Source organism: Tauraco erythrolophus, chromosome 17 (genome assembly GCF_009769465.1).
Source record: "Tauraco erythrolophus isolate bTauEry1 chromosome 17, bTauEry1.pri, whole genome shotgun sequence".
Lineage (NCBI taxonomy): Eukaryota > Metazoa > Chordata > Aves > Musophagiformes > Musophagidae > Tauraco > Tauraco erythrolophus.
In genome coordinates, this window is record NC_141481.1 from 12,749,532 (window position 1) to 12,777,530 (window position 27,999).

Genomic DNA, 27,999 nt, shown 5'->3' on the forward strand with positions numbered 1-27,999 from the left:
TTTGTCCAACGGAACAGGGAGGAAAGGGGTGGAAGAAAGGGGCTGCTGTACAGTGAGATATGAACATGACAAAGCAAGACTTGTAGGCAGGTATCATTCTGAGATCCAAAGTTTTGTCAAAACCAAAAAGGCCTCAAACAACCAAAAAGTTAAGCATAAAACATTCTTTCTGGGCTTTCAAGCCTTTGAGATGCCAAACAGCTCTTGTGAACAAAGACATTAGCCAGCTGTTGTGCCTACAGCTCACTTTTAGAGGCATCCTGGGCCAGTGGGACAATCTCAACCAGTCCAAACCCTAGGCGAATGCATGCAGATCCCTTTGAAGTTTTACCTTGTAAGAGACCACTGCAATGTAACAGCCCAACCCATTAGCTCAAAAACCCAAAACCCTTCTAGGAAGTGGAGGCCTATCCCTTGGATTAGGATTCCTGTTGTCTACACCAGCCATTAGGCAGTAACACACTTCCAAGCTGGACTTTTAATCAGCCTTCCTGGAGTGGAAAAGCCACTTAATGCACGAACATCCAATTTCCCCCTCAACTCACATCTTCCATGTCATCCTCATAGTCCATGGCATCCTCTTTGTGGCCATCCACACGCAGGAAGAACTCGCTGGGGACATGAACCATCTTGCCATTGCAGTCTTGGTACTCAGCAGGCAGAACGGCCACGGGGCTGATACTGAGCGAGTGGTGCATGGTGGGCAACTGGAGCAGCTCAGGCAAGTCCAGGGAGCTGCGGTAGTCTAAGGACTCTGCCCGGCGGTGCAACGAGGGCCTGCTGACTGTGCTGGACTTGGCGTCATCGGAGTCATCGTCGGTGCTGCCTTTCCCCTCCCCAGAGAGCAAGGACTCTCTTTCTCCTGACTGGTTCTTCTTCTTGAGGCTCGGGGCTCTGCCCAGGCTATTCCAGCTCGAGCGTCGGCTTCCCCAGTTGCTGCTGGTGCCCCAGTTGGCACAGGGAGAACTGCGGAGGCTGGACTGAGAGAGGAGAAAGACATTTGAGGGTTTGTTTGCAGAAGGAAGCCAAAGGATATGGCATTTTGAACAGATTGGAAGACCCTGCTTCTTGCAAGTCATGTCTTCCCCTTCCAGCTTTCCTCACTGCTCCGAATTCATCATGCCAATGCCTTGAGATGGGAGCCAAGTACCCAGCTAAGCCCACACTGAAGGTCCTCCTTTGAACTACACCTGTAGTACAGCTACCAATTCTCTGTGCTGCACGACGTCCTACTGTCCTGGTGACATAAACTGTGTAAAAACTGAACCCAAAGACACTATTGCTGAAGCAGCATTTTCTTTCCTTATGTTCAAGTGGTTTCAGTCCACAACTCCCCTGGCTTCCAAAGGGGTGCTGGCACCTCAGTCACCCAAGTGTTTGTCGGAAATTGTGCCCCTATTTGCATTACTTTCTCCTCAATTTGCTGCATAAGGAAATGGAATGAATGTTTCTCTTGCAGCAAATTTCTGGCACTGATCAGCGCACTTTGGCTGCCAGGTAGTTGCCAGGATAAGAGCACTTAAGGTCAGAGAAGAAGAGCTAGAAGGAAAACTCTTTTTCCCCTCTATGGCTTGCTCCCAGCACAAAAAGAGGCAAACTGCCTTCCTCCTCCTTCTCAGTGCTGGCCAGATCTCCTCGGACTGCTTCATCTTCCTTTGGCTGGTGGCACTGATGTGCTCTCAGAGAAAGGATTCAAACCATGAACAACCCTCTCCAGCAACTCACAATCCCATGAAACCCCAAGGCAAACAACAGTCATCTCTATTTTCTTTTCAAAAGCATTACCTTGACTAAGCAGCTTACCAAAGGGGATAGTGGCTCTGTCTCTGTGTGAAGCGCCTTCACGGTCCGCTGCCTTGATTTGAACATGATATTGCAGTTACAGAGCAGAGGAATGGGACAGATAAGTAGCAGCAGAAATCCACTTTGTCTATTAACTCTGCTCTCTCTGTTTTCACAGAGCTGCCCTCCCGCTCTCCTGTTGCGGGCAAAATGCAATCAGTCGCCAAAGCAGCCAGCTCCGGCCAGATCTCTGCTCCATGAGCTGTGCCTGGTGGTAATCAGTCACCTCAAACCTTGTTTCCTCTGTTTCCCCTCCAACAGGGCTGCTGTATTGTAACTGGAGCTCAGCTGCTGTGTTAGTAAAGGACAAACGTGTCATATCCCTTAACTACAAGGTGGATTCAAGATGCAACCCTAAAACACTTTGGGGAGAAACAGGCCTCATCCTCACAGGGACACTTGACAGCTTCTCTAAGACATCACAAACTGGTCAGTGTGGTTGATGAAAGATGCCTGCTCCTCCTCAGAGGGGTTTGCTGGAATAACTGCTTGAACTTATGACTTGTCTCAGGTTGTGTCTCTCCAGTGAGGTGGCTTGGCATGGTCTTCCAACCAGATACTAGGCAGGAAAACACTGAATTCCAGTACATCCCTGTCTCCCCTCTTCATATACTCACTGTTCTTGACTTATGTTGGCACTGTCCTGCCCCAGCATACTACACTTATTCATTTCTCCCTCCTGCCTTTCCACATGCTTCTCACCTCTATCACCATCCTTTTTATTTTCCAGCAACGCACGTGTGTGTACACATACATATATCATCCGAGCTGCTTGCAGCCACTTGAGGGAGAGTTATTAGCAACAGGAACCTACCAAGGACTTCTGATCGTAGCTCAAGGGGTCTAGCGAAGCGTTACTCCCTCTCCTTGACTCCACAAAAGTGTGCACTGAATCCATGTGTGGGGAACACTTTGGTGTGGGCATTGGTGTGGCAGCAGTGCGCATGATTATAGGAGGTGGCATGCTTCCCCTGCCCTCCAGGTGTCCGTTTGGAGTGACGGCAAGTGAGTACATCTTCATCTCTAGACAGAAAGAGAGGGAATATGAGGTGAATGTTCAGCTATAGAATCATTCTTCAAAATGGACATTGCTTCTTGGGTCTTCTAGGAACTCTGCCAAATGGAGACGAAACGCTGTGGGCAATGAGAGATCACCCCCACCACACTGAAAGGCACAAGGCAAATGTCACAACCTTTTAAGAGGCCTTCAGCCCTGCCTGGACTTGGAACTCATTGCCTTCCAGAGGAAGCTTCTTCTGCTCACTGTTTCTTGGGATTTAGAGAGTGGAGTTACAGTTTTGGGGGACTAGGAGAGCTTCCAGGGAAAAGACATTGAGGACTGGCTAAGTTCACCCTAGGAAGTTAATCTCTTCTCCTTGTCACACAGTCTTGCACAGAGATTTTTATGCACTTCTGATGCAGTGCAGTAATACTCAAAACCAAAAGCCTAATTTCAAACACTAAAATTGAACTAGCTCCTGTTTTAATGGGCTTAATGGGTTCTGGTTTAATCACTGCAGAATCAGTCTCAAGGAGGGGAACAGGATGGGAGCATCTGCGACCAGCAGGAAAGAAGTCCAAGTCTGCAGTGAGAAATCCAAGTGGGTGCATTACCCCTGCTATCTTTCTCCCACTGGCTGCTTTTGTAATGCAGTGTGCTTCTATTGTATCATCTGTTTCGTCGCTGGCTTGTGCACAAATACCTGATCTGCACCACAGATGTCCATGGGAATGCTGCCATTCACTTTGAGAGGTGGAAGATCCAGCTCAAAATTTTCTAATCTGCAATAGACATTCCTCTTGCCAGTGTATCTGTTTATAGAGCAACGGCATTGTAATGGAATTGTTAACGCCCTTATGCTGTTTGGCACCTCCGAGGCTTACGGAGACACACAATTACTCATGGACTTTGACTGACGGCAAGTTCAGCCCTGTTTTCTATTCCTGTATTACCTGAGAAGAGGTGACAATATTTCTTTCCCCTAGAACTCTCTTATTATTTGAAGCTGCTCAGCAAATAGCTGGTGCAAAGCTGGTGCACAGTTGGTGCTGTGGGTTCCTTGTCAACTATTTGCAATGGACGTTCATTTGATCAATTGCTGTTTGGAATTTGTTGCTTCATCTGAAGACTGAGCAGCTCCATCACCTTGCTGTGATGCAGCTCTGTCTCAGCTTCCCCAACAAATTACTTCTGGCCGTTCCTCAGCTGAATTCCATCTGCTCACCACAACCAATATCATTTCCTTAGCTGAAACAAATCCTGGTTTAGAAGCATTTAAAGCAATCCTAACAAGAGCCCAAGCTGAGAATCAAAGCACAGAGGAACTAAACGGGCTCCTATTTACCACCATGCTATTCACTCCGTTAAAATATGTGATCTTTTCCTGTCCCCTATCTGGTTGCAAACTCTACAGAGTGAAGGCTGTCACCTACTATTCCACGTTTATAGTACACTAGTACAATGTGGCCTTACCTCAAATCAATTGCCAGGCCCTCCTGTAACACAAATGAACAGCAACATTTCCATCAATCAAACCTCACCCAAACGCATTTGTGTGAGAAACCAAAAAGAACAGATGAGAACATGATTGATCTGAAAAGCTGCTGAGAAGCAGTGCGAAAATATTGCTGTCAGCAAACCATTCTGTGGTAATGATATACAGAAGAAACGATGAGACGTATCTAAATATTCTAGCAGAGTTTAAATTAGAAAAACATCTGTTTAAAAAAAAAAATCAATGCTCGTCTAGCTTTCCCAACACTTTTTGCATAGCTACTCTGTTAACATAGCTATGAGATTAATTGCTAAATAAAGTGGATTCTTCCACCTTCCCCAATAAGTGCCTATGAAAAGATGACTGTAAAAGCAGAGTTGTAGCGCTCGTTCCCAAGAACATGTAGAGACAAAATCCCACCTGTTGCTCGGAGGTCTTTTAGCTTCTCAAAATCATCATCGAAGTTGGCGGATGTCTTGTCCTCATCTGTGTCTGACCTATTGGCATCACCCTGCAGAGAGGAGAAGGATAATTAACAGACCCAATTCATTTAAACTTTAGCACAAAGGCCATTTGGATTACTTAGGAGCTCAGAGATACCTCAGTTCTCCATGGTGAGTTTAGGCATGGCCCCAAGAACTAGGAGGGCAGAATGACAAATACCCTCTGACACTGTCCTGGGGAATGACCCCACGTAAGTCCCTCATCCTAGTTTTGATTCATTTTTGTACTTGGACAGAAAGGATGATGTTGTGATTGTGACTACTGTTCCTGCAATGTCATAGTGTTTCCTACGCTGCCCCCAGCCGCTCTGAACAGTGTATCCCAGGGGAGAACACGAAAGTGCAGCTGTAATCAGAGGAGTGACTTAGAAAAAATGGCATTGTGGGGTTCCATATTTGCACTCTCCATGATTCCAGCTGAAAGCACTTAAGTTTTAATGTCAAAGGATGTCAAAGGGTTTTTCTTCCTTATTTGACAGCACTGTGAATTTGACTTATATCTGAAAACCCAGCCCTCATTTGCTTTCTTCATGCTGGCTAGTAATCGAGATTGTACTGGGAAATCTCTTGGCAACGTTGAAGCTGAGGCAGAAGGGAAGGAGGCCAGCTTGCCTGGCAGCACAGCATTCTCTCAGGACAAAGAACAGCCAACCACCCTCAGACTGGCTTTCCTCCTGGAAGTCCAGTTTTTCCTTTCATACATATCTGCCTCTGCTACCAAAAATGATCAGCCTAAATGACGTACAAGCTTGGGACAGAAGAACTATTGCCAGGTTCTGCTCTGCTGGGGGATGTCTATACAGAAGAGAGACCCCAGCAGGCTATTGGCATGACTCGGGCTTGATCCATGAAGACTGCAGAAAAGCTGTGCAAATTGATAGCAAATGGTTGGATTAAAGCAGCTGATCCCAGAAAAGGGAGCACAGTTCCTTAACTGATGCCTGAACAAATCACCATGGTTTCTAGAGACATGGTGCTGGAGTGGCAGTGAACTTCATTTCATCTGTGATGTATTGCTAAGTGGTGCAGCCAAACAGACAGGATGATTGAAAGGTTTAAGCTCCCGTATTCATCTTCTCTGTTTTGGAGCTGAAGTGCCAGTGCAGAGTAGATGAAAGATTTGCATAATTTGGGAAGGTTTGTGTGCTTTTCCAGAGCAGCCCTGGGGTAGATTTCCAAATGACATGGGAACAATGTAAGCACAAATATGCAATTATGATCCTATTTGAAGTCTGGCTGCTTGTTGTCCTAAGCACAAATGTACTAAAAATGGTTTTGTGGTCATTTAAGCCTATTCTCTTCTAGGAATACTCCTGTCAAACTTGCTCCACAGGCAGATCAGAACCTGAGATCAAACTGAGACTGTGTACTGTGATTCACAGTACAATTTTTAGTGTCCTTGCTGAAATGCTGCTGATGGTTCAGAGCTTAGAGCAGCTCTAATGGGCACCCTCTTAGCTGCACAAGTCTCCCAGGAGCCACTCTCCATTCTAAGTGAAAAAACACCTGAGCAAAGGGAGGAGAAACGCACCTCGTTGTCCCCTGTAACTGCTAAGAGCATCACCCTGTAAGAGGGCAAAGTCAAAGAGGTCAAACCAAGAATTTCTGCCGTATTCCCAACATACAAACCAGGGAGGACAAAAGAAAAGAAAACCCAGCTCCATTGATATTTCTTCTTGGAAGTTGTTCAAGGAGACTGTAAACATCTTTGGTTTACAACCAGAGCTAAGTTACGTATTTGTAAGCGCAAGACTTGAATCGAGCTCTCGTAGCTGAAATCCAGTCCTGAAAAGGCTTTTCCGTAGCACAGCTCATACCTCACCATGACACCGCTGACAAGCCCATAGGCTTAATGTCAGGATTTATAATGAATGGAAGTGGAGAGCAAAACGTGCCCTGCAAATGTCATGCCTGTGGTTGCTGGCCTCTTCTGAGGCAGCACTGAGTGAATAATACAAGCTTTGAAAACTGCTCCTTATGCACGTGTAAATCATGGTCTGTAACAGCTCCAAGGGAGCCATTAAGCCTGAGCAAGAAAATGACAGCCATTCGGCCAGGTCTGTGATCACGCACTTGCATGAGGCTGCCCGTTTCTGGCTTCACATTAGCAGGTGATTCAGCCTCCAAGAGGGCAGGTAAGGAAGGAGATCTGCCCTGTACAAAGGTATCTGCAAGCTTCCAGGTTGGCGAGTGGAGAAAACTTTCTTCTGCCTTAGAGCAATCAGGAACAAAGGACCCAAACTGCTGTATGAGGGCTCTCTGTGCCTAAATGCAAGACTGGTTGAGCAGGAGAAGTCTCCAGTCATTTGGGTCACACATGCTGGTTACTGTCTGTTTGGGTTTCGCTGGCATGTCCTCTTTTTCCACCCAGATTTGCTGGTTGGTGGAATCTGAGGCTATCTGACACATGTCTGGCCACTGACTTGTCTCCTCTCTGAGCTACCATATGGCCAACTGTATTGGTTGCTTCTGCATTTGGTCCAGGACAATCTATCACTTCAGCACAGACCTTAGTCTGCTACAGCCTGTGTCGTTTGCTAGCAGAACTGAATCCAGCACAACCACTTCGAATACAGCTACAATTTTCCTAAAGGAAAACCCCTTCTGGGCTGGAAGACAGCAGCTACTGCAGAGCCTGTAGAAATACTGCTTATCGCTTTGCCTTGGTCTTGTTAGGTTAGTGGCTAACGTCCAACTCCATCTGCAACAGGTTGCACTAGAATAGGAATGTGGCAAAGGTGTTAGAGTATCCAGAGCAAAGCCAGGAGATACTGAGATCTGTGACACTGAGGAAACTACAGGAGGCTGGAAATAAACAGTGTCAGCCATGAGCTCTAGTTACTGAGACGTGGAATTTAGGTTTGTTCTTGGAAAAGGACCCTCTTGCTCTTCTTGGTCAGCTGTGCTGGATCTTCAGGGCATGGACCACATTGTAGAAAACATCAAGATGCCCACTAATGCAGAGCCATTCAGTTTGAAAGTGATGAGCTGGACCACTTGTGTCTTCTCTGTGTGAGGGGGCACTTGCCACCCTCAACATCCATGAAACAGCCCTGAGCAACATACATCAGGGTTGGTTTTATCCAAACTGGAACTTGGCTCCTGTTGTTTCAATTAATTTTCCTCTGCTAGTGCTGCGAGGAGGCTAGGAGGGATGTTTTAATAATGAATCTATGCAGACATCCTTGAAAGACATAAATGTGGCAGTGCTGGCTTGAGAGATGGGAATTTTTGGTCCATGAATATTTCAATTATATTCCATGGTCAGTGGATGTTCATCTAAGTGTGATCTAAACACGGCAAATGAGAGCACAATGCCATTTCTGGGGAAAAAAAAAAAAAAATTAAAAAAACCCCTTATAAAAATAATTTATTTCTCCTCTTTCCCCTGGAAGATAAGTGGTGAAAACTGAAGCCATTTTTTCATTTTATTTCTGAGTCTGTGCGTCTCTGAAGTCAAAGCAGCACTAAACAAACTTTCCCTTCTTGATGGTTGCAGAAATCAAAAAGTAATAATTAAAAAATCCCAAAGCGTGACGTAAACCTTTTCAATACCACCATTCTTAGCTTTAACTGGGGCTGGATGATTTTTGGTAAGTCTCAAAATCATTTCCATTTGCACTAGGACTTTGGAAAAAAGTAATTTTTTTCTGGATAATATGTATGTGCACATACATTGTTACATTTACAACCAAAACAGGTTATTCCCACTTAAAATCTCCCCAAATGGACTTGCTGTGATCCGAAAGGAAGATGGAGAAGAGCAGGACAGGGCAGAGGATGGCTGGTTTCACTCTCAGGATGCTGAAAGCAGATCTGGAGTGGATTTGCTGGGGGGAAGGAAAACTTAAGGAGCTGCAGGGGCTCCCCACTCACGCCAGTACTATATCACTTACACCACTCACACCAGTGTGGCCTGCTGCTCCGGATCATGTGGCACAGGATAGCGTGCTCAGTTCGAATCAGGACATGGCATATCATTTTTGACTGAGGAATAAAACATTTCTCTAATCCTTTCCACGTGAGATGAGATGAGATGAGATGCCTGCAGTTTATCATAAATTCCCTGCTCGTTGACCTGATACAGACATTATTTTCAGGTGTAAGTAAAAATCTCTTTAGCATTTACATATCCTACATCATCCTAAGTATCTCAAAACTTAATGTTTGTAATCTTGCAAAACAGCTTTTGAACAGCTGTGGTACTAGCCTCAAATAACACAAAAGGGACAGAGTCATAAGGAAAAGTCTGGACTGAGAGTCAGTTCACCTCCTACCTGATCCCTACGACTAGCATTGCCTAGATACATTGGAGGCCTGAGGCCCACCACAAAGAAACAAAACACAGGACACATGGGAGATTAGGTGAGTTAAATCCATCCTAAATGGATGGTAAAGCCTTTGATACTGTTTCCCACAGCATTCTCCAGGAGAAACTGGCTGCTCATGGCTTGGATGGGTGTACTCTTTCCTGGGTAAAAAACTGGCTGGATGGGCAGACCCAAAGAGTGGTGGTGAATGGAGTTCAATCCAGTTGGTGGCCAGTCACAAGTGGTGTGCCCCAGGGCTCAGCACTGGGGCCAGCTCTGTTTAATATCTTTATCAATGATTTGGATGACAGGATTGAGCGCACCCTCAGTAAGTTTGCAGATGACACCAAGTTGGGCGGGAGTGTAGATCTGCTTGAGGGTAGGAAGGCTCTACAGAGGGATCTGGACAGGCTGGATTGATGGGCCGAGGCCAACTGTATGAGGTTCAGTAAGGCTAACTGTCAGGTCCTGCACTTGGGTCACAACAACCCCATGCAACACTACTGGCTTTGGGAAGACTGTCTGGAAAGCTGCCCAGCAGAAAAGGACTTGGGGGTATTGGTCAACAGACAGCTGAATATGAGCCAGCAGTGTGCCCGGGTGGCCAAGAAGGCCAGTAGCATCGTGCCCTGTACCAGAAATAGTGCGGCCAGCAGGACTAGGAAAGTGATTATCCCCCTGTACTCAGCCCTGGTGAGGCCACACCTCAAATACTCTGTTTTTGGGCCCTCTACTACGAGAAAGACATGGAGGTGCTGGAGTGTGTCCAGAGAAGGGCAATAAAGCTGGTGAAGGGTCTGGAGCACAAGTCTTGTGAGGAGTGTCTGAGGGAACTGGGGTTGTTCAGCCTGGAGAAAAGGAGGCTGAGGGGAGACCTCATCGCTCTCTGCAATCACCTGAAAGGAAGTTGCAGTGAGGTGGGGATCACTCTCTTCTCCCAAGTAACAAGTGATAGGACAAGAGGAAATGGCCTCAAGTTGTGCCAGGGGAGGTTTAGATTGGGTATTAGGAAAAAATTTTTCACCAAAAGGGTTGTCAAGCATTGGACCAGGCTGCCCAGGGAAGGAGTTGAGTCACCATCCCTGGAGGTATTTAAAAGATGGGTAGATGTGGCACTTAGGGACATGGTTTAGTGGTGGACTTGGTAATGCGAGGTTAATGGTTGGACTCGAAGATCTTAAAGGTCTTTTCTAACGTAACTGATTCTATGATGAATTATTTCCTCTAGGTCCCTGTAGCAGATCAATCAAAGTCTTGGTCTCTCAAGTCTCATGTCAAGTCCCATGGGCCTTATTTGCAAAGACAGATTCACAAGAGCTTCACATGCCCGACACAGCTCATTTGCACCCCTTAAGTTTAAATTGAAGGCTGCTTGCATGGCTAGATGTTTACACTGACATGCACTCATCCCTACTCTCTCGCCTACACGTGCTTCTCAGTTTTCTCCCTCCCTCTGCTCAGATCTCTTACCTCTGCCTGGAATCCTTCTACCAGAATGGCAACAAGAAGGTTGAAGAGCACATAGTTGCCGAAGGTCATCAGGGCCACAAAGTAGAGTGCTGCCCATGAGGATGTAGATGCCATCCCATTGTACAGGACCACGTTCCAGTCCTCTTGAGTGAGGATCTGCAGAGAGGTGAAGGGGAAGACTCTCTAATTACTCCACTCCTCTCATGCACAGCAGCTGCATTCACATACTGACTCATCCATTTCTTCCTCTCCTTTTGACCTTTTCTGAGCATAATCATTAGCAGGTCTCACAAGATGAGACAGTAAAACATTCCTTTATTTAGATCTTTGCGTGAGAGCTCTCTCCTGGCCAAACCTCCCCTCTCTGCAGGAGGATCTAGCACGCTGCTGCCCATAATGATGACTAGTTCAGATCCTAGATACGATAACATGAAGGATGTGCTGGTAGGAGTCTCATTGTCTGGTGGCGGTATTGCCTCCTTTGATCACCATCAGAAGATAACAGATCTGAGGCCAGAGCTGTTGTCTCCTTTGGAGCTGCTCTTTATAAGGCATTTGGAGCTGCAGGAAAGGGTAGGGGACATGAGATTTGATGAGATAAATGACATGGGGTGGCTCAAGAAACTCAGGGAAGCACAGCGGTTTCTGTTAGGTAAGAACACTGACAAGCTGGGCAAAAAAATACAAGTCTTTGTAAAGTCTTGCTCCAAGGGACCTTCCTCAGGGATTCTCACTCTCCTAGCTTTCCTGGAGCTCAAAAATCCAGAGGCCTTTGAAAAATTAATGACCTATTCGTGCTCCACATTAATTCATGCTTACAATGAAAATGGCCTCTGACCCTTCTAAAAACAAGGTAGCTTTGGGGATAGGAATGCAGTCAGCTGCACTGAGTCATGCCACTCACTAACCTTCACGGGATGTAGGGCCGAGCCCTTGTGCTCTGTGCCAACTCATTTGCCCATGGGACTGCTAGAATAAATGCAAAAATCTGCACTTGTGTTGGTAAAAGAAAATACGAACCTGTGAGACTAATGCTGATTTCTCCTTGCTCCTTTGTAAGAAGGAAAACTTTGCAAGAAGTTATATTCTTCCCAGCGAAGACTCTGGACTGGTTTCTACCTTGAATGATACTGTGGTGAACACCTACTCTGCATTTAGAAACTCAGCTTAACGTTGTTCACACTGTGCTCTGCTTGCTGCACGTGGGCTCTAAGGCCTGAGCTTTTAAACAGAAAAGACTAATTTTATATTTAGAATGTCCTGGAAATAGCAGCTTATTGCTCCATTGTGGAATATGCCAGTAATTTCAAGAACGTAACAGATCTTGTCTGCAGAGGAAACACGACTTTTTATATAAAGACTTTCCCAGCATATACAGTGAGCAGCTTGAGCTCCGATTTGCAACAGTATTTGTCGCTCCCAGTTAAATTAAATTGTTTGCAAAGTGCATTTTTGAGGCAGTGAAGGCAAGTAAGGAGACAGAGATCTACGGAAGAGGAGCAGAATGGACAGCAGGCTGTGGGTCTTGATCTTACTGACTAAATGAAATGAAAATAAGGGTGGATTTTCAGGCCTTCTTTGACTTTACTTTTACTGACAGCAGATATGCCCTGTAGATTGCTTCTCTATGAGGGCTTTTAGAGACCACCTAACTCAGAAACACCATCACCTTGCCCTAATAACTCTACAGTGCTGTTTCAGTCCAAATTTGACACCTACTGGAATAGTTGTTGTTTTTAAAAGTGAAATAATTTGTCCAGGTGGTCTACATTAAAACTTCCCAGAGGACCCAGAGCTTACCTGAAATACAGTCACAATGGCCCAAAGTAAGGAATCAAAATTCTTTCTATCTGGAACTGTGTCTCCCGTATCAGTTTTCAAGCTGAACTTGCATCCAAAAAGATGCATGCCGAGAATGCTGGAGTGAGAAAAAAGAGAGATGGAAGAAACACATTATTCCCTGAAATACGGTTGCAGGTAGGATCGCAGTGATCTTTCGGACACTTTTTCCCCCACAGGGTTTTATGTGCCAGTGGTATCTGGCAGGAAGAAGGGCTCTGCTCCACCACTAACAAGATCACTGATCAAACCCTGCATTTGGTTCTCGTGTGCCACATTTCATTACAATTGTCTACACTGAAGTCAAATCAAGGATCTCCTCTGTCAAGAAAATGACAAACCATAATGTCAGCTCCCTAATTCAACTGGTTTCCAAGAACAGGATCCTGAGGAGCATTATAGGGTGAAACAAACGGAAGTTTCAGAGTCTGCACAACCTCCATCTCAAATATAACACTGGTAGAGTTCAGTTACTGACAGCTCCCTGAGACACAGCTGAAAGAGCGTCCCAGGAACTCTAGAGGGATTGCTGCCTGTTTATGTACTTCATTCATGTGCAGAACTACAGTACTGCACAAAAAACTGAGGCCAAAAAGAGGTAAATAGTCTGTTGAGTGTCTGCTTGTCAGTCTACTGTAAGAACTTCTACCATGTAGGCAGCCTAGCAAATACAGTGCATTCTTATTCTAATCTACTTAATTCTTAAGCAAGCTGAACGAATAATTAAAGAAGAGCTGCAGCCTCTGGTACCTGAAGATAAAGATGAAGAGCATGAGCAACATGCAGAAGGTGGCTACATTGTCCATTGTCTTCATCAGGACCACCAGCTGGCGACGGAGGGCGGGCATGAACCGCACCAGCTTCAGCACCCGGAGCAGCCGAAAAGTCCGCAGCACAGAGAGGCCCCCGTCTGACTGGCCAATGATCTCCCAGACGCTGCAGGAACACCAGAAGGAGAACAGCTATAAACAGCAGTACTGTACTGGGAAAGCCCTGAGCAGGCTGGTTCCTTACAGGGTATCACACCACTGAAGCCCTGAAGGGGTAGTTTATTTACCTGCTACTTTCTTCTGAAAAACACCTTCGCTTCCCAGTTATGCAGACACGCATGCTCATGCACAACCTACATCCTTTACAGCTGTTTTCCCGATCCTTTAATTCCCTTACTTTCTGTGGCTCTTCACAACACCGCACATCTCCTGCTAGTCTGCATCAGTGAACCAGTCACAAGCCTAGCCACGAACTGTGCATCACAATTTTGTACAAGCTAATATCCAGGGGGATTTACATTTGTTGGGGTGGATTGGTTTGACCAGGCCACAGACTGGCCTTTGTTCTAGGCCTCCATTGCTTCTCACCTCTCTAAATCAAAGAGATGGGCCAACTGAAGCCAAGAGCACTATCCTGGCTTACACCTTTTGTGTCTGCCTTGACATTTCCGCCCCAAATTACCAATCTAGGCGTGAACTGCATGGCTAAAAAGAATCCCAGCACAGAGAGGTGCTGCACAAACTTCTCACACACATGCTGTGACATCCCCAGTTTAGGCTGGGATAGCGTTCCCCTGGGAGAGGACAGCAGAACAGTGCCCTCTCTTACCCTCCTGCTTGCCCTATTCTGGCCTGCGCTAGGTGCTATTCAGGAAAGGGAGGGCACACTGCTGGGATATGGACACTCACAGTACTCCTTTCCCAGGATCAGCCATTCCGCACTTCAATGGAAAACTGACCACAGTGCCAGATGAGTGGCATAAATAGACTTCGTTCTCCATCTGCCAGGTCCATTTACTTTGGACAGACCTTCTAACAACAGGAATCTAAAAGGCCAGCATAATTATAGCCCATCATAGCCAGCGAGCCCTAGATTAACACATGCCACGTCATTCCTGTTCCCCATCCCACTCCCCAATGCATCTGAGCCCTTGGCAGAAAAGCCACAGTGGAGAAAGAACTGGCATTTACCTGATGACAACTATGATCCCGTCAAAGATGTTGTACGGGTTCTTGATGTAGCCGAAGAGGCCAAAGGCAAGCAGTTTCAGGAGCATCTCCAGGGCAAACATGCTTGTGAAGACGATGTTACTGATCTCCAAGGCGTTAGTCAACTCGTCTGGCTACGAACAAAAAGGCAACGTGGTCAAACAGATGCACAGAGGACATGGCTAAAGGCTGGTATGTTCCTCCCGCTCTGGGATTTGTGCTAACGATGCACAAATGCTACATCTTCCCGTGTCCCTTCTGGAGAGCCATGGAGGCAGGTAAGTGTCTGAGGGGAACAGCAGACCAGCCTCATGGACAGTCTCTGTGAGTCTTACTGGAAACACAGAATCCCAGATCATTTCTGAAGCAGTTATGGAACAACTGTGCCCAAAAACCTAAAGCTATGCAAAGGACAGGGCTTGTTCACCGTTGCAAGATAGGATCATCCAGGTAAATGGCTAGTATGGCTTGTAAGGTTTCTATTTGGACTTGCATTGGCCAGGCTGTTATTATTGCGCTCACCCCAGCAGAGCTTTATGGATGTTGCTGTATCCAAAGCAGGACCACTGTCAATACAGCATAGCTCTGCTCATATACAAACAAAGCACTTTTCTTGCAGACATCTCTTAAGAGAATTAGGAAAACAAATACCAGTGAAAGTCAGTAGGATCAATAGTTTTACCTCCCTTGAGATATTTATCTCCCTTTTGAAATTGTCCCCTAAAAACTCAAGATGATTTTTCCCTCCGAAGTCCTGGTTAGTAACGTACAGCAGGTTTTGTTAAAAGGGCAGCAGCATGGCCCTGAGTGTCAGGATTTCCTTCAGGATCAGTGTGGGTTTCTCTCAGTGTGCAAGACCATATGCAGCTTAAATCCAAGAACTGATTTTTCCATTCCTCTCCTCTATCACCAGCACCAAAATACCTTGGGCTACAGTCTTCCTTTTCAGACAGAGCCTTAAATGTTCCTTTCCTGGGAAGCCAGCAAAACCTGCCCAGCACTCAGGCTCCCAAAAGTGGCACAGCAGGGACAGATGCAAAAGGTGGGATGGGGTTCGTTCACCTAAGGAGCTACTCCCTCAAACAGCACCAGGTTCTGCAATGCGCATTTCTAACGCTCAAGGCCTGCTCCTTTGCAAAAGAAAATGAGCCTTTTTCATTTCCTCAGTGTAATAATATTGTCTAGAAAAAGGTGTTATTTTCATATCTGACTCATCTCCTGACTGATAATAGCTTCCTTTCTTCTCCATCCATCACTAGACACTATGTTAAAAGTTGGCAGTTTGTTGGGGATGTCGTTGCATTATCTGAGGCTCCGAAGGGAGAAGACTGCTGTAATACTGTGACACAGCCACATATGACTCCACGCTCCGCAAACCGAATCCCTGGCAATTGAAGGAGAGGGTGAAAGAGTTAACTCGAATGCAGGAAGAGCCCACACATGCCCTTCTACAGGCAGACAGTCTGTGGGCTGCTAATGAACCATCATTCACAGGCTGAATTACTTTATGCAAGAGACTGTCTTTTGCTCAACCGTTTATGCAGGAGAAAGAACACCAGGGGCCTCAGTCCTCATGATCATAATCCATATACTCTAATTGCTAAGGGACACCAGGGGAAGGACTGTGCAATTTTCAATTCTTTAGCAAGGGGTGGCCCAGAAGGCTGCACAGTGCACCTGAACAGCACCATCACCACGTTCCTCGCTGCAGGGATGGCGAGTCCCTCCCTAACATCCATCCATCAGCACTCATCCATGCTATTCCCTGCCCTGACGATGCCAAGACAACCTGGGCAGAGGTCTTCCCTGTGCAATGAAAACAGAGCTGAAGAAAAAGGCTGCTGTAGGATGGCATCTAACCAGCTCCCCAACAGAGCCTGAGCCTGAAATAGCCCTGCGGGCTCCCAGGCGCCTGCCCTGCTGTAAGCCACAGTGGTGACAGGACACGGCCACCACGCTCACATAGTATCCTCGAGCTATTTGTCAGGAGCAGCACACGCCTGGCACGTTCAGTCTTCCCTCAGCTGGGGTTATACAAGGGTATTCTTAACAAGAAGAGAAATAACTTGCTAAATTCTTGCGTCCCTCCAGGCAGCAGACTGAGGGCTTTGGGACAGGGTGTTCATGGCAGGCCAAGGATCGCTTGTTAGTGTGTTGAGGCTGGGAAATCAATGGCACGACCATCAGCAAGGAAGCTGCAGCTTGGGCAGTTTGAAGGGACAGGGTTGTTCTGTAGGACTTTCTGCTGGGAAACAAAGAGAACCCACCCATTGCGACCTCCAGTGCCTTGCAGTCTGCAATACAGCAGCAGTCTCATCCGCTGCAGTAAAACTTCAATTCAGAGTTCCCAAGTTCACCTTGCTGCTACCAGCTGTGCTGCCAAGAGTCACAATTTTGTCAGGAAAATTGGGATAGCTGGTGACCGTTTCAAAATCCCTAATCCTGGAGTTAAGTGAATACGACAAGACAATCTCAGGAGTCATTACCAAAAAAGTCAGTGTCCAGCCTGGAAAGCCTAAGCTGAACAAACTTAAAAACACTCTCAGGCAAATAAAAAGGATTTGCATGTTGTTATTCTCCAAAATCCCATGTTTTCTAAGCCAACCCCTAGATTTTTCTGTGGCCTGCTGAACACATGGAATTGCAGCCAGTTAATCTGCTGATATCATTTCTTGAATTGATTTGCCAATTTGCTTGGACAATTTGGTGCCTTTACTGCCAACTCTCCAGCGCTGTGACTTTTGCTTCATATACGAGCTCAGAGAGTGCAGGAGAAAAGCCGCAGTGATTTCTCAGGGGAGGGGAGAGAGAGGATGAGGAAGAGGGAAAGACAACAAGGAGGTGGCCCAGATGAGATCATCAATAGCTGTGATGAAGAGCTGATCCAGCAGATCAAGTCGACGGGAGGGGACATGACACCTGGGCAAGGTTGACGGACAGCAGGCTGACAATGCAAAGCCAATCGTGCTTCAGACAAGAGATCTTCATCATCCTTTGGCGATGGTCTTTGGGGTGAGGCAGAACTAATCCAATGACAAGGACAGCTGTGACGTGAGATGTTTGGAGAGCAATCCTGCAGTGACATGGAGGCAGGACCCACTGGACAAAGACAAGGATGGATAGCCCTGCATGCTGGCTAAGCTGCTGATCTGAGCTTTTGTATTATTAGAGTGGAAGCTGACCAGCAGATGAGCCAAGCATCCAGTGATACAGCCTTCAAATGTAATTACCTTCGTTCAACACCAACTGGACCCTGGAAAACAGCCTGCCGTAGATATTTTTATGGCTTATGAAACGGTTTGCTGCTTAAAGCACAATTCATTTCCCACTTCTCTCACTCCCTGATGAGCAAAGATCTAGAGGAGGGTCAAGGAAGAGACATTTGAAAGCCAAGATGGATTTGGCCATTCCCCTGGAGTCAGCCACTAGGAGACACTGTTGTTTTATTCAAATTGAAGCCAACCCCAGAGCAGGCATTTTTCCAGGAGTGTTTTTCTCTGCGAAAAACAAAACGTTGATTTGCTGAAAACAAAACTTTTCATGGCAAGGATTATTTTTGTCAAACTTCCTGGCTGGAAGAAAATGAAGTTGCAACAAAGCTTTAAAATTGCTGCAATGTCTTGTTTTGACCTTCTCAGAAAAGGAAATTTCAGGCTTTTTGCTTGAGATGTGGTTGTGTCACGAAACACAACTTTCTTTCTAGCAAAGAATGGTTAACAAACAAAGGTTGGCATCGAAATGATGCACTTCAAACAGAGTAGCTCTAAAATGATGTTTTTTGTTTTTTGTCAAATACTTTGTAAACCTTAACAATTCTGACAGGGGCAACTACTTGCCCACCAAACTGCATCAGTTGAAAACTTCCTTTTTCAAACAACAGTGAGAGCATGACTCCTTGTCAGCTTTGGATATCTCCACATCTTTTGGTGCTGTGGTGATTGACCTTCACATTGACTGAAGTTTTCACCGACAGGACAGGCCAAACGGCAATGAGGTGGGATTGTACGAGGCCATGAAACCCCAGGAATCCCTGCCATGGGTGCAATGTGGGAGATGGTGGGCAATGCTGTACCACTGGTACAAGGGTCCACAGCGCCAGACCTGGAGACTGGAATGGGAGCTGCCACGCTGGAGACAGCAAAAACGAGCACAGAGAGTGGTTCAACCCACAAGTCACACTGCCAGGTCCCAAGCAACGTTCAAAAAAAGCTTCAGATCTGAGTACAAATTTTATAGATTTCAGGTTCAAATGAATCCTTGTACTTTGGCTGCAAAAATAACTTTCCCACCATTCAAGACAAGGGCAGAAACCGTATGGGATCAATTTGTAAGATTTCAGCATCTTTGAATATGAGTTTAAAGTAACAGCTAGCCTTGACTCCAGGCAAAACATGTCCCAGGAAAGCACAACCACCTCTGCTCACTTTGAAGGCCATATTTATGCTGCGGAATAATTTCAGCGATTCAAAACCATGTTTTTATTAGGGACAAACCTCAAATGTTTCAGCAGTTCATTCTGAGTTCAGATAAACAGATAAAAAAATCCTTTTCTAAATAGTTCGGGTCTGAAAACCTCGGAAGACTAGTCTCTTTCTGAGAATCTGATACTTTTGGTTTCAGCAAGAGTCAGCACAACCCCAGAGCCTTCCTGGAATCGGGAGAAATTCAATAAAAGAGAAACCCATAATGGTCAAATTATTGATGGGTCCTACAAGCAGAGGATGCAGAACAGGAGTAGGACTTCGCAGCTGTAGATTCTCTTCATGCAACTGAATTACTGCAGTTCTTCAAGGGATTCACTGTCCCTTTGTGCCTCTCTTTTCCCTCTTGCCCGTCTTCTGCCTTGTCTCTTTTCATCGCTGCATCTACAACCACCTATCTTACACAGCTTAGGTTCAAGCACCAGCAGGATGGCACCGTGCCTCAGCTGGGGCACCTTTTTGCTCTGATGCTAAGTAGAAGTAATCATTCCTGCATCACAGTAGAGAAAAGGGCTGTTAAGACACCTGGTCCCTCCTGCTGAACGAACAGGGAATTAAGTTTCCAGAGCAAAATATGTGGTTGTGCTTCAGAAATCCCTCCCAAGCCCAAAGCAGCCGTTCAGCTCCTCCTGAACAGGGAGAGCTGAGGCTGGCAGAGACGCAGAGGAGTGGTAAACAAATCCAGAACATTTAGTCTCATAAACATCCTTTGCACTTGGTGGTGGTTTTTCTCTAGTCCTGGGCCTAAAGCTGTCAATGGGATTTTGAGCACTTGTTTATGTTGGCTTTTCTGCTTTATATTTTTAAGTTCAGTCTGCAGAGACTCCGACCAGCAAGAGGAGACATAATGAACTGTCAATTTGCGCTTTGCTTCCGGACACTCCGTATTTTCCCTCCTCACCCCATTTTTGAGAGACCGTAATTTTCCAATTACCAGTTACTCCATTGCAACAGTTTTCACCTGTCTGCAGTCTCTGGCATCATCCTCATTTCACAGAATTAAAAACCAAAGGGAACGCATGAGAGAGGCAGGGAGCCCGGGAAAAGGCATTCAGGCCAATTACAATGAGGTGGAAGAGGGAGGGAAAAATCCAAACCACACAACTTTTCAGATTGATAAACCCAAACCATAGCAACCAGTGCCATACTGGATAACCCACCCAGCACTAAGCAACTTCACTTTTCAGCACATTCACAGGTTGCAAAGGCACTTGTGAGCTGTGCCCAAGGACTAACAGGAGGGACTGCTGTGATACTTCCTAGCAGAGATCCAGTAACAGCGATGCCCAAAGCAACACCCAGAAGGAATAGGTCTAGCTTCAAGGACTTATTCTCCTCTGGCACTTGTGCACAGCCTGCTCCTCCTTCCAAATACAACCTCCTGCCTTCCAGAGGCCAGGCTGTGGTGTCAGCTGTGGCTCTGCCTAAGCTACGGGGATGCGGTGCGAAGGCTCTCCTCCACCCTGTCGAAAGGAAACCTCATTACGGGGATTTTAAGATCCACTTCACACAGTGAGCCACAGGCAGGGTCAGGATGGGAACTCGGGAATTTCTACTTTTCCATTGAAAAAATTCCATTTTTCCATTCGGGTGGATGATCTACTTGAGGATATGGTTTAATGGGGATTAGGGATGGTTGGACTCGATGATCTCTAAGGTCTTTTCCAACCTAGAAATCTATGAATCTATGAAGGCTTTTCCAAGTGGCGCCTCTGCATGCTGCACAGATACAGAGGTGACACCAGGACACCCACAGCCTCAGTCACGATGTCACCAGCTGCAAAAAGGCGACAATAAGTCCGAAAAAGCTACGCAAAGGGATACCAACCGCAAGGCAATGCTCCACCTCTCACAGCGGAGCGGGGAGACGGTGCCTTCCGGCAGCTCAGCCTCGTGTTTCACCTTTTCGTCTCGTGCTGGACATCTGTGCTCACTCATCCGAGAGGAGAACCAAGACCAGCCACCCTCCAGGGTCCATCGGTGGAAGGAAGTCCTGCGCATCTCCAGTGCACATCGACTGCAGAGCACGCAGCTGTACCTGAGCTGGCTTTTCCTCTACGGAGGGAGATTAAAGCCTGCTTGCTTTACTCACTGAGCCATACAGCCTCCTACATAACTAATCTGTTTAACTGGTGGATTACTGGGCTCCATATTACATTTGTAGGGTTTACGTGCCGCTGTGAAAGCAATCGCGAGATGAAAGCCAGTTTTCTGGGACAGATTAAAGCGATGGTTTGGGAGGGATTAGACTTTTTTAATACGAAATATTGTTGAAAAATTGTGGAAAATAGCTTAAATGAGTTTGAAGCACTGGCACCACAGGAGAGGAACGAATCAATGAAATTGCTAAAGAGAGCTCAAAATTACAAAATATTTCTCTAACTTTTTCTAAAAAAACTAGAACATGCACAGAATGTGCGTATAATACTAATATTACAGGCAGACTCCCACTGCACCAGGCGGTGAGCGTCAGTCTGCAACCCTGGACCTGTGTGTGCCTTCTGAATACAGGCTGAAGGGTTGGATAAAACATTGCATGGAACTGTTGGAGGCTGGGTTTAGCCCATGGAGAAAGTGCAGGGATCACGAACCCACAGTTTGTCTCCTTTCTTTCCACTCCTCAGAGGTGGCTGGTTTATCCCAGTCCTTATGGCATCCAGTGGTCCCCTCCTCCCCACGCACCACAGCTCACCTGCATCCAGAGTGATCCCCAAATCCCTGCACTCTTACAAGCTCAAACTTTGTATTTGAAACCTTCAGCTGTGTTTCTTGCACACTCACTCCTTTGAAAACTTCTATCAAACACCTATTTCTTGCCCATATCCTTTTCCTACAGCAAATTGAAGTCAAGAGGAGCCCATGTCTCCTCAGGTGGGTTCTGCTCTTGGACCAGGAGCTATAAGTAACAGTCACATCACAGGCATTTTGCTACAGAGCAAATTTTGGCCAAAGGACACAAAGACATCAGCAGCACTTGGCCTCCTTAGCACAAGCTCCGATCTCTCCGATGTCAGCCCAGCAAGTAGACGTGGCACGAAACAGGCCCAAGCTGAAGTCCCTACACTCCCTTAATGGGGAGTACAGGCCAATCTGTCACCTTGAGCACCCACCCATCAGGCTATTAATTATTTATCCTGTCCCAAACAATGTAATCAGCCATTCAGCATGAGAACAGACGCTCTACGTGCCGGCATCTGGGGACTGGTCTCTTCCCTTGCTCACAGCAAGCATTTATCACCCAAGCAGAGGAACTCTGTCCTGCTGCCACCAAACAGCCCCTGCTCTACACCTCGGGGACAAGAACAGCCCGAATATCACTGCAGATTTACACCGGGACGCAGAAATGATGCTGTCAGAGGGGTCTGTGTGCTTTTCCCCGAGCCTTCGCCCAGCCTGCGCGGAGGCTGAGCACTGGGGAATGCCTTACGGAAAACGCCGCCGCGTGCCTGAAGCCCCAGCAAACGAGCAGCTCGAGGCACGACAGGCAGAAGGCGAATTTCACGCCTGAGTAAGAGCAAGAGTGTTTAGACCCCTGTGCTTCGGGAGCATCTCCGTCAAAAGGCAGCCCTGGCTGGGCTGGAACGTGGAACGTGTTTCACATGCAATGAAACGTGAGTGGGTAGTGTGGCTAAACTGGAATAATAAACACGAACATCCTCTGGCCCAGAAAGGCGTGAAGGAGGGAAACAGGGACTCAACTCTGCAGCGATCACATGCAGAAGAGACAAGGTTGTCCCACACTCTGCTTGTTTTCATTTACAGCTCTCCGTTCTAACGCCTCGGAAGCAGTTTGGGAAAAGGTCCTCTTTGAGGGAGTTTTAAGAGCCAGAAGCTCGCAGCTGAAGCAGAGAGCCGTCAGGGAACGTAAGTGACTGCTAGCAAATGTGAAAGCTGCATTTTGACCTTTGTTTTTTCTCCCCTTTTTTTGCTTGTCAAAGACCAAACAGAATAATTCTGATATTTCTAAGGTAAGTAAACAAACAACCAAACAAAAAACCCCCAAGCAATTTAATTCTTTCCTCCTCTGCATTCACTGCCCTTAAAAAAATATGAAGAATAATGCAAGTGGGCCTTTCAATTTCTGCATTTGAAAATATTTCCTTTGCAAAATGTTTTAATGTAGTTTATTTACTACAACATAGGGCTCTTACTGTCTTAAAATCGACCTCAAACCAGTTTAGTCAATCTAAACTATGGTTCAAACCACAAACTACCTTGCTTTCATCTGATATAACTTTTCTCTTACTAGGAAAAATGGTTTGGATGGTGCTTTCCCATGCACATGAGCGCAGCTGGAAGTTATTTATGCTCTCTGGCCTTGGAAAGGGACCAGGGACTTGAACCAGGATGTCCCAGCTCCTAGAAGACTGCCCTGGTCACCAAGATGTTTGCTATTCTGAGGTGCCTTCTGCCCTGCGTTTGACAGCCAGACACCTCAACCTCTCAGAACCAAACTCCCATCTCAGGAAGGGTTTGACTGTCATTAATGTCTCTACTAAAAGCTGTGACTTCGATGAGTTTGTGCTTTCTGATGAAAAAAAGATGTTTTGCTGAGCCATTTCCAAATGGACTCTACTTAAAAGTAGGCTGGAAACAGAAGGAGAGAGAGATCCCCTCCTCATGACTACTGATGAATGTTCACTCTCTGGCTTTGGAATTAAAAATGGAGAATTTATTCTCTCAGTCACCTCTCCTCTCAGGTTTTATGCCTTCCTCTAAATGGGATCCTTCATGTGGAGCGATAACAGTTTAATTGAAGATAGCTGATGGTAATTTTTGCTCCTTTCAGTTGACCTACTTGAGCTCCTAATGCTCTATGCAATTGCTTTTGCCTCTCTGCGCTGTGGCACGAAAGTCACTGCTGATAATTACTTACCCAACTGCAGATGGCCACCCAAATGCAAAACACGCTGCTCCTCTCTGGAGCTGCAAATAGGGCATCGGTGGAGGAACGGAGCAAGCTGCATGCAAGCATGATGTACTTCAGCATTAAAAAAAAAAAAAGCCATCAGAGTTAACGTTATCCAGCAGTGACCATATACCAAAGTCATGTACTCTCTGGGATTTTTGTGTGAATCCTTCAAGTTCACTTGGTATCGACTCCTGGCTGGGAGTGTTTTCTACAGAAGAAACATCGGCTGCCAGGTTCCTGTCTCCTGCAACAAGAGCTACAGATCAGAGAGTTCGTTCTCTGGGATAATCAACTCCTGCCTGGGACGCTTTCTAAGGAAGCTACAGAAGGTCTCACACGGCACAACATATTTGCAGTATTACTTTCCCATTTCTCAGTTTCATTCAGCAAAACGCAATTTCATTTCAAGTGGCAGAAACGCCAAGCTGGATTAGATCAATTGCTGTCTTCTCCACCCTCAGGAGGAAAGGACCTGGGCAATCTGAAATGCTATCAGCAGTAGCATACAAAACTAAAGCTACTATTCTTGAAAAGTAAGCCAATCAGCTGGATTATATCTTGATGGAGGATCACTGGGTCTGACAGATGGCTGAAGAAATAAGCCTTAAAATGAAAAAAAACCCCCAAACCCTATAAAATAACCTGCCCAAACAAGGCCAGAAGTGTTCAGGTTTAGTTATTAAGCAAGAAGCCACAGGAGGAAGAGACTCTCCAGATAACAACCAAGGATGAATGCCTCCAGCAATACACCAAGAGCCCTCTAATAGCTCACCTGGGGAGAGATGCTCGAGCGCGGACTCTGTGAACGGGTCATCTCTGTCAGTACTGGGACACTGATTAGTTCCATTGAAAAAGAAGGAAAACAGAAATATGCCTGAACTGAGGACAGTGAATGACTAACCACCCCTCCAGGGCTGGGTGCAAGCGAGGCAGCCCCTGGTCAGACTGAGCTCGGCGCCAAGGGGAGCCACGATCATCCCTTCACTCTCAGCAATGCCGTGACCGGAGCATCGTTCAGGAGTACGCAGGACAGCAATTATCCCACAGCGCACCAGGAGATGCCTCTGGCAACTTCCCAATGTTTCAGAAGCGGACCTGTTACTTGTACTCTTTTCCTCTTCTCTTAAGCAGATGTTAAATACAAGCAGGCTTCTCTCTACGAGCAGACTGCCATCCCACCCCACATCGGCTTCGCTCCTTTAAGCGCCTCTGGCGAAAATCCAAGGAAATTATACAGACTGAATCATTCCCATCCGTATGCTGGTGGAGTCCTTCAAAGAACCAGCAGATCTGTGAGGCGTGACATCTCTTAGAAAGGTCTGCATTGACTCTCATCCAATACATTTGGTTTATCCCTCGCCATAAAAAAAATTACACTCTCACAAGGAACTATATTCCCACAATTCTCGCCCATTGCAAAAGTTTTTGTTCTTGACCACTCTCTGTGCTGAAGTCAACAACAAATGGTCAAAAATCATCAGCCTAACGTGTGAAATCAGCTTTGCTGGCTAATCACAAAGCATGCATTAAAAAAAAAGAAAGCATAATTCATATGGATTTATTTCCTTTTCCCTTTTTTTTCATTTAGGCTGAAAATGCCTTGTATGCCATACTATTAACCGGAAAGAAGAGCTAGGCTCTACTTTTTCCTTTTTAGAGCTAAACTGAATCACAAGATTTCAGGAGTTGGAGAATCTAAGAAAAAGCCTACAATATTGTGAGATGTGCTATAAATGACAGACACAAAGAACGTGGAAACATGCTACGGGCCCTTTTGGACAAAACCGAACAGAGTCCCTGCCTTAAGGAGTCTGCACAAGAAATCAAGGCTAATTGTTGATTTTCTTGGCTAAAATCTCGCAGCCAAATGACAATTGCGCATTTCTGACCGTGCACAGAGCTTACAGGATGCCCATCACAGGCAGCTCTGACCGTGTCCGTTAAACATGGCAGGAGCATGAACATCAAGAAAATCAAGAACCGTTTCCAAACTCTTTGATGGTACTGCAAGAGGCACCTTTAGCAATGATTAGATGATCTTTATCCACATCCCAGCAACAGGCTGGCTCTCTGATAGCAGAGATCAAAGGCCTTTGGGTTGTCATTAGCAGGCAAACTCAATAAAAGTTGTTTACTTCACCCAAGCTAATGGCACTGGAAATATTTAATCAAAAAATGGACACACTCCCTCTATTACTGCCAAGATGATTCAGAAGGGGCCACTTAAATCTATTTTGTCAAACCATTACTCATCCCCTGCTAATAGACCTTTATGGAGAGTCCTTTTGGAAAACGCGTGTTTGTGATTCGCGGGCTGCGTACTGGTATTAGGAGATGAGGCACATCAAGAAAACATGATAGAGCACTACTGGTGGGAAGAACAAGATGGGGAATATGTTTAGTCTGTATCTGACAAAGACCTTGACTTAGTCATCTTTTAAGCTCAAGGAGAGGAAGCTGAAGTGTCCTGATGGGGAAATAAGTTCAAGGAGAGGATAATTCTTCAGAAAAATTTGAGCAATCTGCTGTAATTGACCTCTGAGTGCTGAGTGGAAGAAGGAATGATGAAAAAAATTGAGAGCTTTTCTACAGAGGTTCAAGAATCTTAGGGTAGAAGAAGAAAAGAAAAATGTCTGGTGGACGTCAGGAGAAAATTCGGTGGTGTATCTTACAGAACAGGATGTTGCCTACTGGAGCCTTCATTCTTGGGTCACCAAGGGAAGGTTCAGTGCCTATGATGAGATGCCAAATGTCAGAACTCCCAAGCTCTTTTCCTAACCCCTAGACTGTCTAGTTTCTCACATGGTCCTGAACATGTATCAGACATCTGGGCACAGGCAGCTCTTTATTGCCTTCCCTTTGGGATGTGCAGAGACTTTCATTAACCAAGGATGTTCACCTTCTGGGGTTGTCTTAAAAGATATCAAACCACTTTCCACCCTGATATAGGAAGAGTTGATCCTGCCTTAGAGCAAGAGGATGGACTAGGTGAGTTGAGCTCTATCTACTGTGATTTTTGTGACACGGGACCCAAAAGATCTCTTGGGTTCTTAGGATCCAAGCTACTGCTATGACAGGTAGCTACATCTTAGCACTTTTTTCATAAGCAGATGAAGGTCTGTCCTCAGTGACATCTTGTGGGGACCACACAGCTGGGGGAACTTCCAGCCTTTTTGTCCTCCAAGACAGGATTGTGCTTGGTACAGACTCAGTTTGGATATAGTTTCTCTGCAGCTTCCAGAAACATTGATGAAAAGCTTAAGATTCAAAAGCATCATCAGCACGGAAATGATTATCTGCAAATCCACATCTGTAATACAGGCAGCAACTCCTCTCTGTTCTGCATCTCTAGGAGCCAGGAGAATAAATTCACAGAAAATCCACCTTTCCTCCCCTCTAGCACACCTAAAGCAATCCAAACAATAGTTACAATCTTATCTTTGTCCCCGAGAACACAATGCTGCCAACAGCCCAAGGTGCTCTAGCCTGCAGCCAAAGCAGGCAGATGGGAACTTTAGAGCTGCCACGCTGTTCTTGCAAGTGAATTATTGATACATTCTTCTTAGCCACGAGCATCAGACTAAAGTGGCAATTAAAACCATCCACAACGATCAAAACCAAAAAGCAAAGATGAAAAGGTACAAAACCAGAGTCTGCATCTGCCAGCAGCCTGCAGTATGTGCTATTACGAGCGGCAAGGAAGGCTTTGGGGTCCTGATCTTTCAGGTGTGTCTTTGATAACTGTCTGCATCAGAGCAGGCAGACAGCGGTGAGCAACACACCACCACCATTGCTGCTGGAGACGAGGGAATGAGTCTCTCCCGCAAGCTCACTGCCCCGTTGCAACTTCTGCGTGTGCGCAATACAGATGTTCCAACCCAGAAATTTATAAATAACAACTACCATCACCGTCATCCCTCTTGCTCCCTGAGACAACAGCGCTTTGTTTTGCTGAGGCAGGAAAGGACACAAGAGGTCAGAAAGGAACTACAAGACTGAGCTGCCCTTCAGCGTAGTCCCATCACTTGCACGTTGCAATAAGTGAAAGCTTGGAATTACTGAATGGGAGCACAAACCAACAGGAGAGCTCGGCCACTCCTGTTCCTCCTCACATCAGCTGTTTGTATCTTACAGACAGCTATTGGATTTTCACCTGGCAGAATTCCTC

General features: G+C 46.1%; 1 protein-coding gene across 4 annotated transcripts in view; it reads right to left on the bottom strand.

The window, feature by feature from the left end:
• CACNA1H (calcium voltage-gated channel subunit alpha1 H) overlaps nt 1-27,999 on the bottom strand; it is a 249,580-nt gene that overhangs the window by 41,297 nt on the left and 180,284 nt on the right. For all 4 annotated transcript variants that reach the window (XM_086622220.1, XM_086622219.1, XM_086622222.1 and 1 more), the window contains 7 exons: nt 14,421-14,572; nt 13,210-13,395; nt 12,421-12,538; nt 10,621-10,776; nt 4,758-4,848; nt 2,657-2,865; nt 546-980 (listed from right to left, as the gene is read on the bottom strand). In XM_086622220.1, coding sequence (XP_086478346.1) covers nt 546-980; nt 2,657-2,865; nt 4,758-4,848; nt 10,621-10,776; nt 12,421-12,538; nt 13,210-13,395; nt 14,421-14,572 — 1,347 coding nt within the window. The remainder of the gene's footprint in view (nt 1-545; nt 981-2,656; nt 2,866-4,757; nt 4,849-10,620; nt 10,777-12,420; nt 12,539-13,209; nt 13,396-14,420; nt 14,573-27,999) is intronic.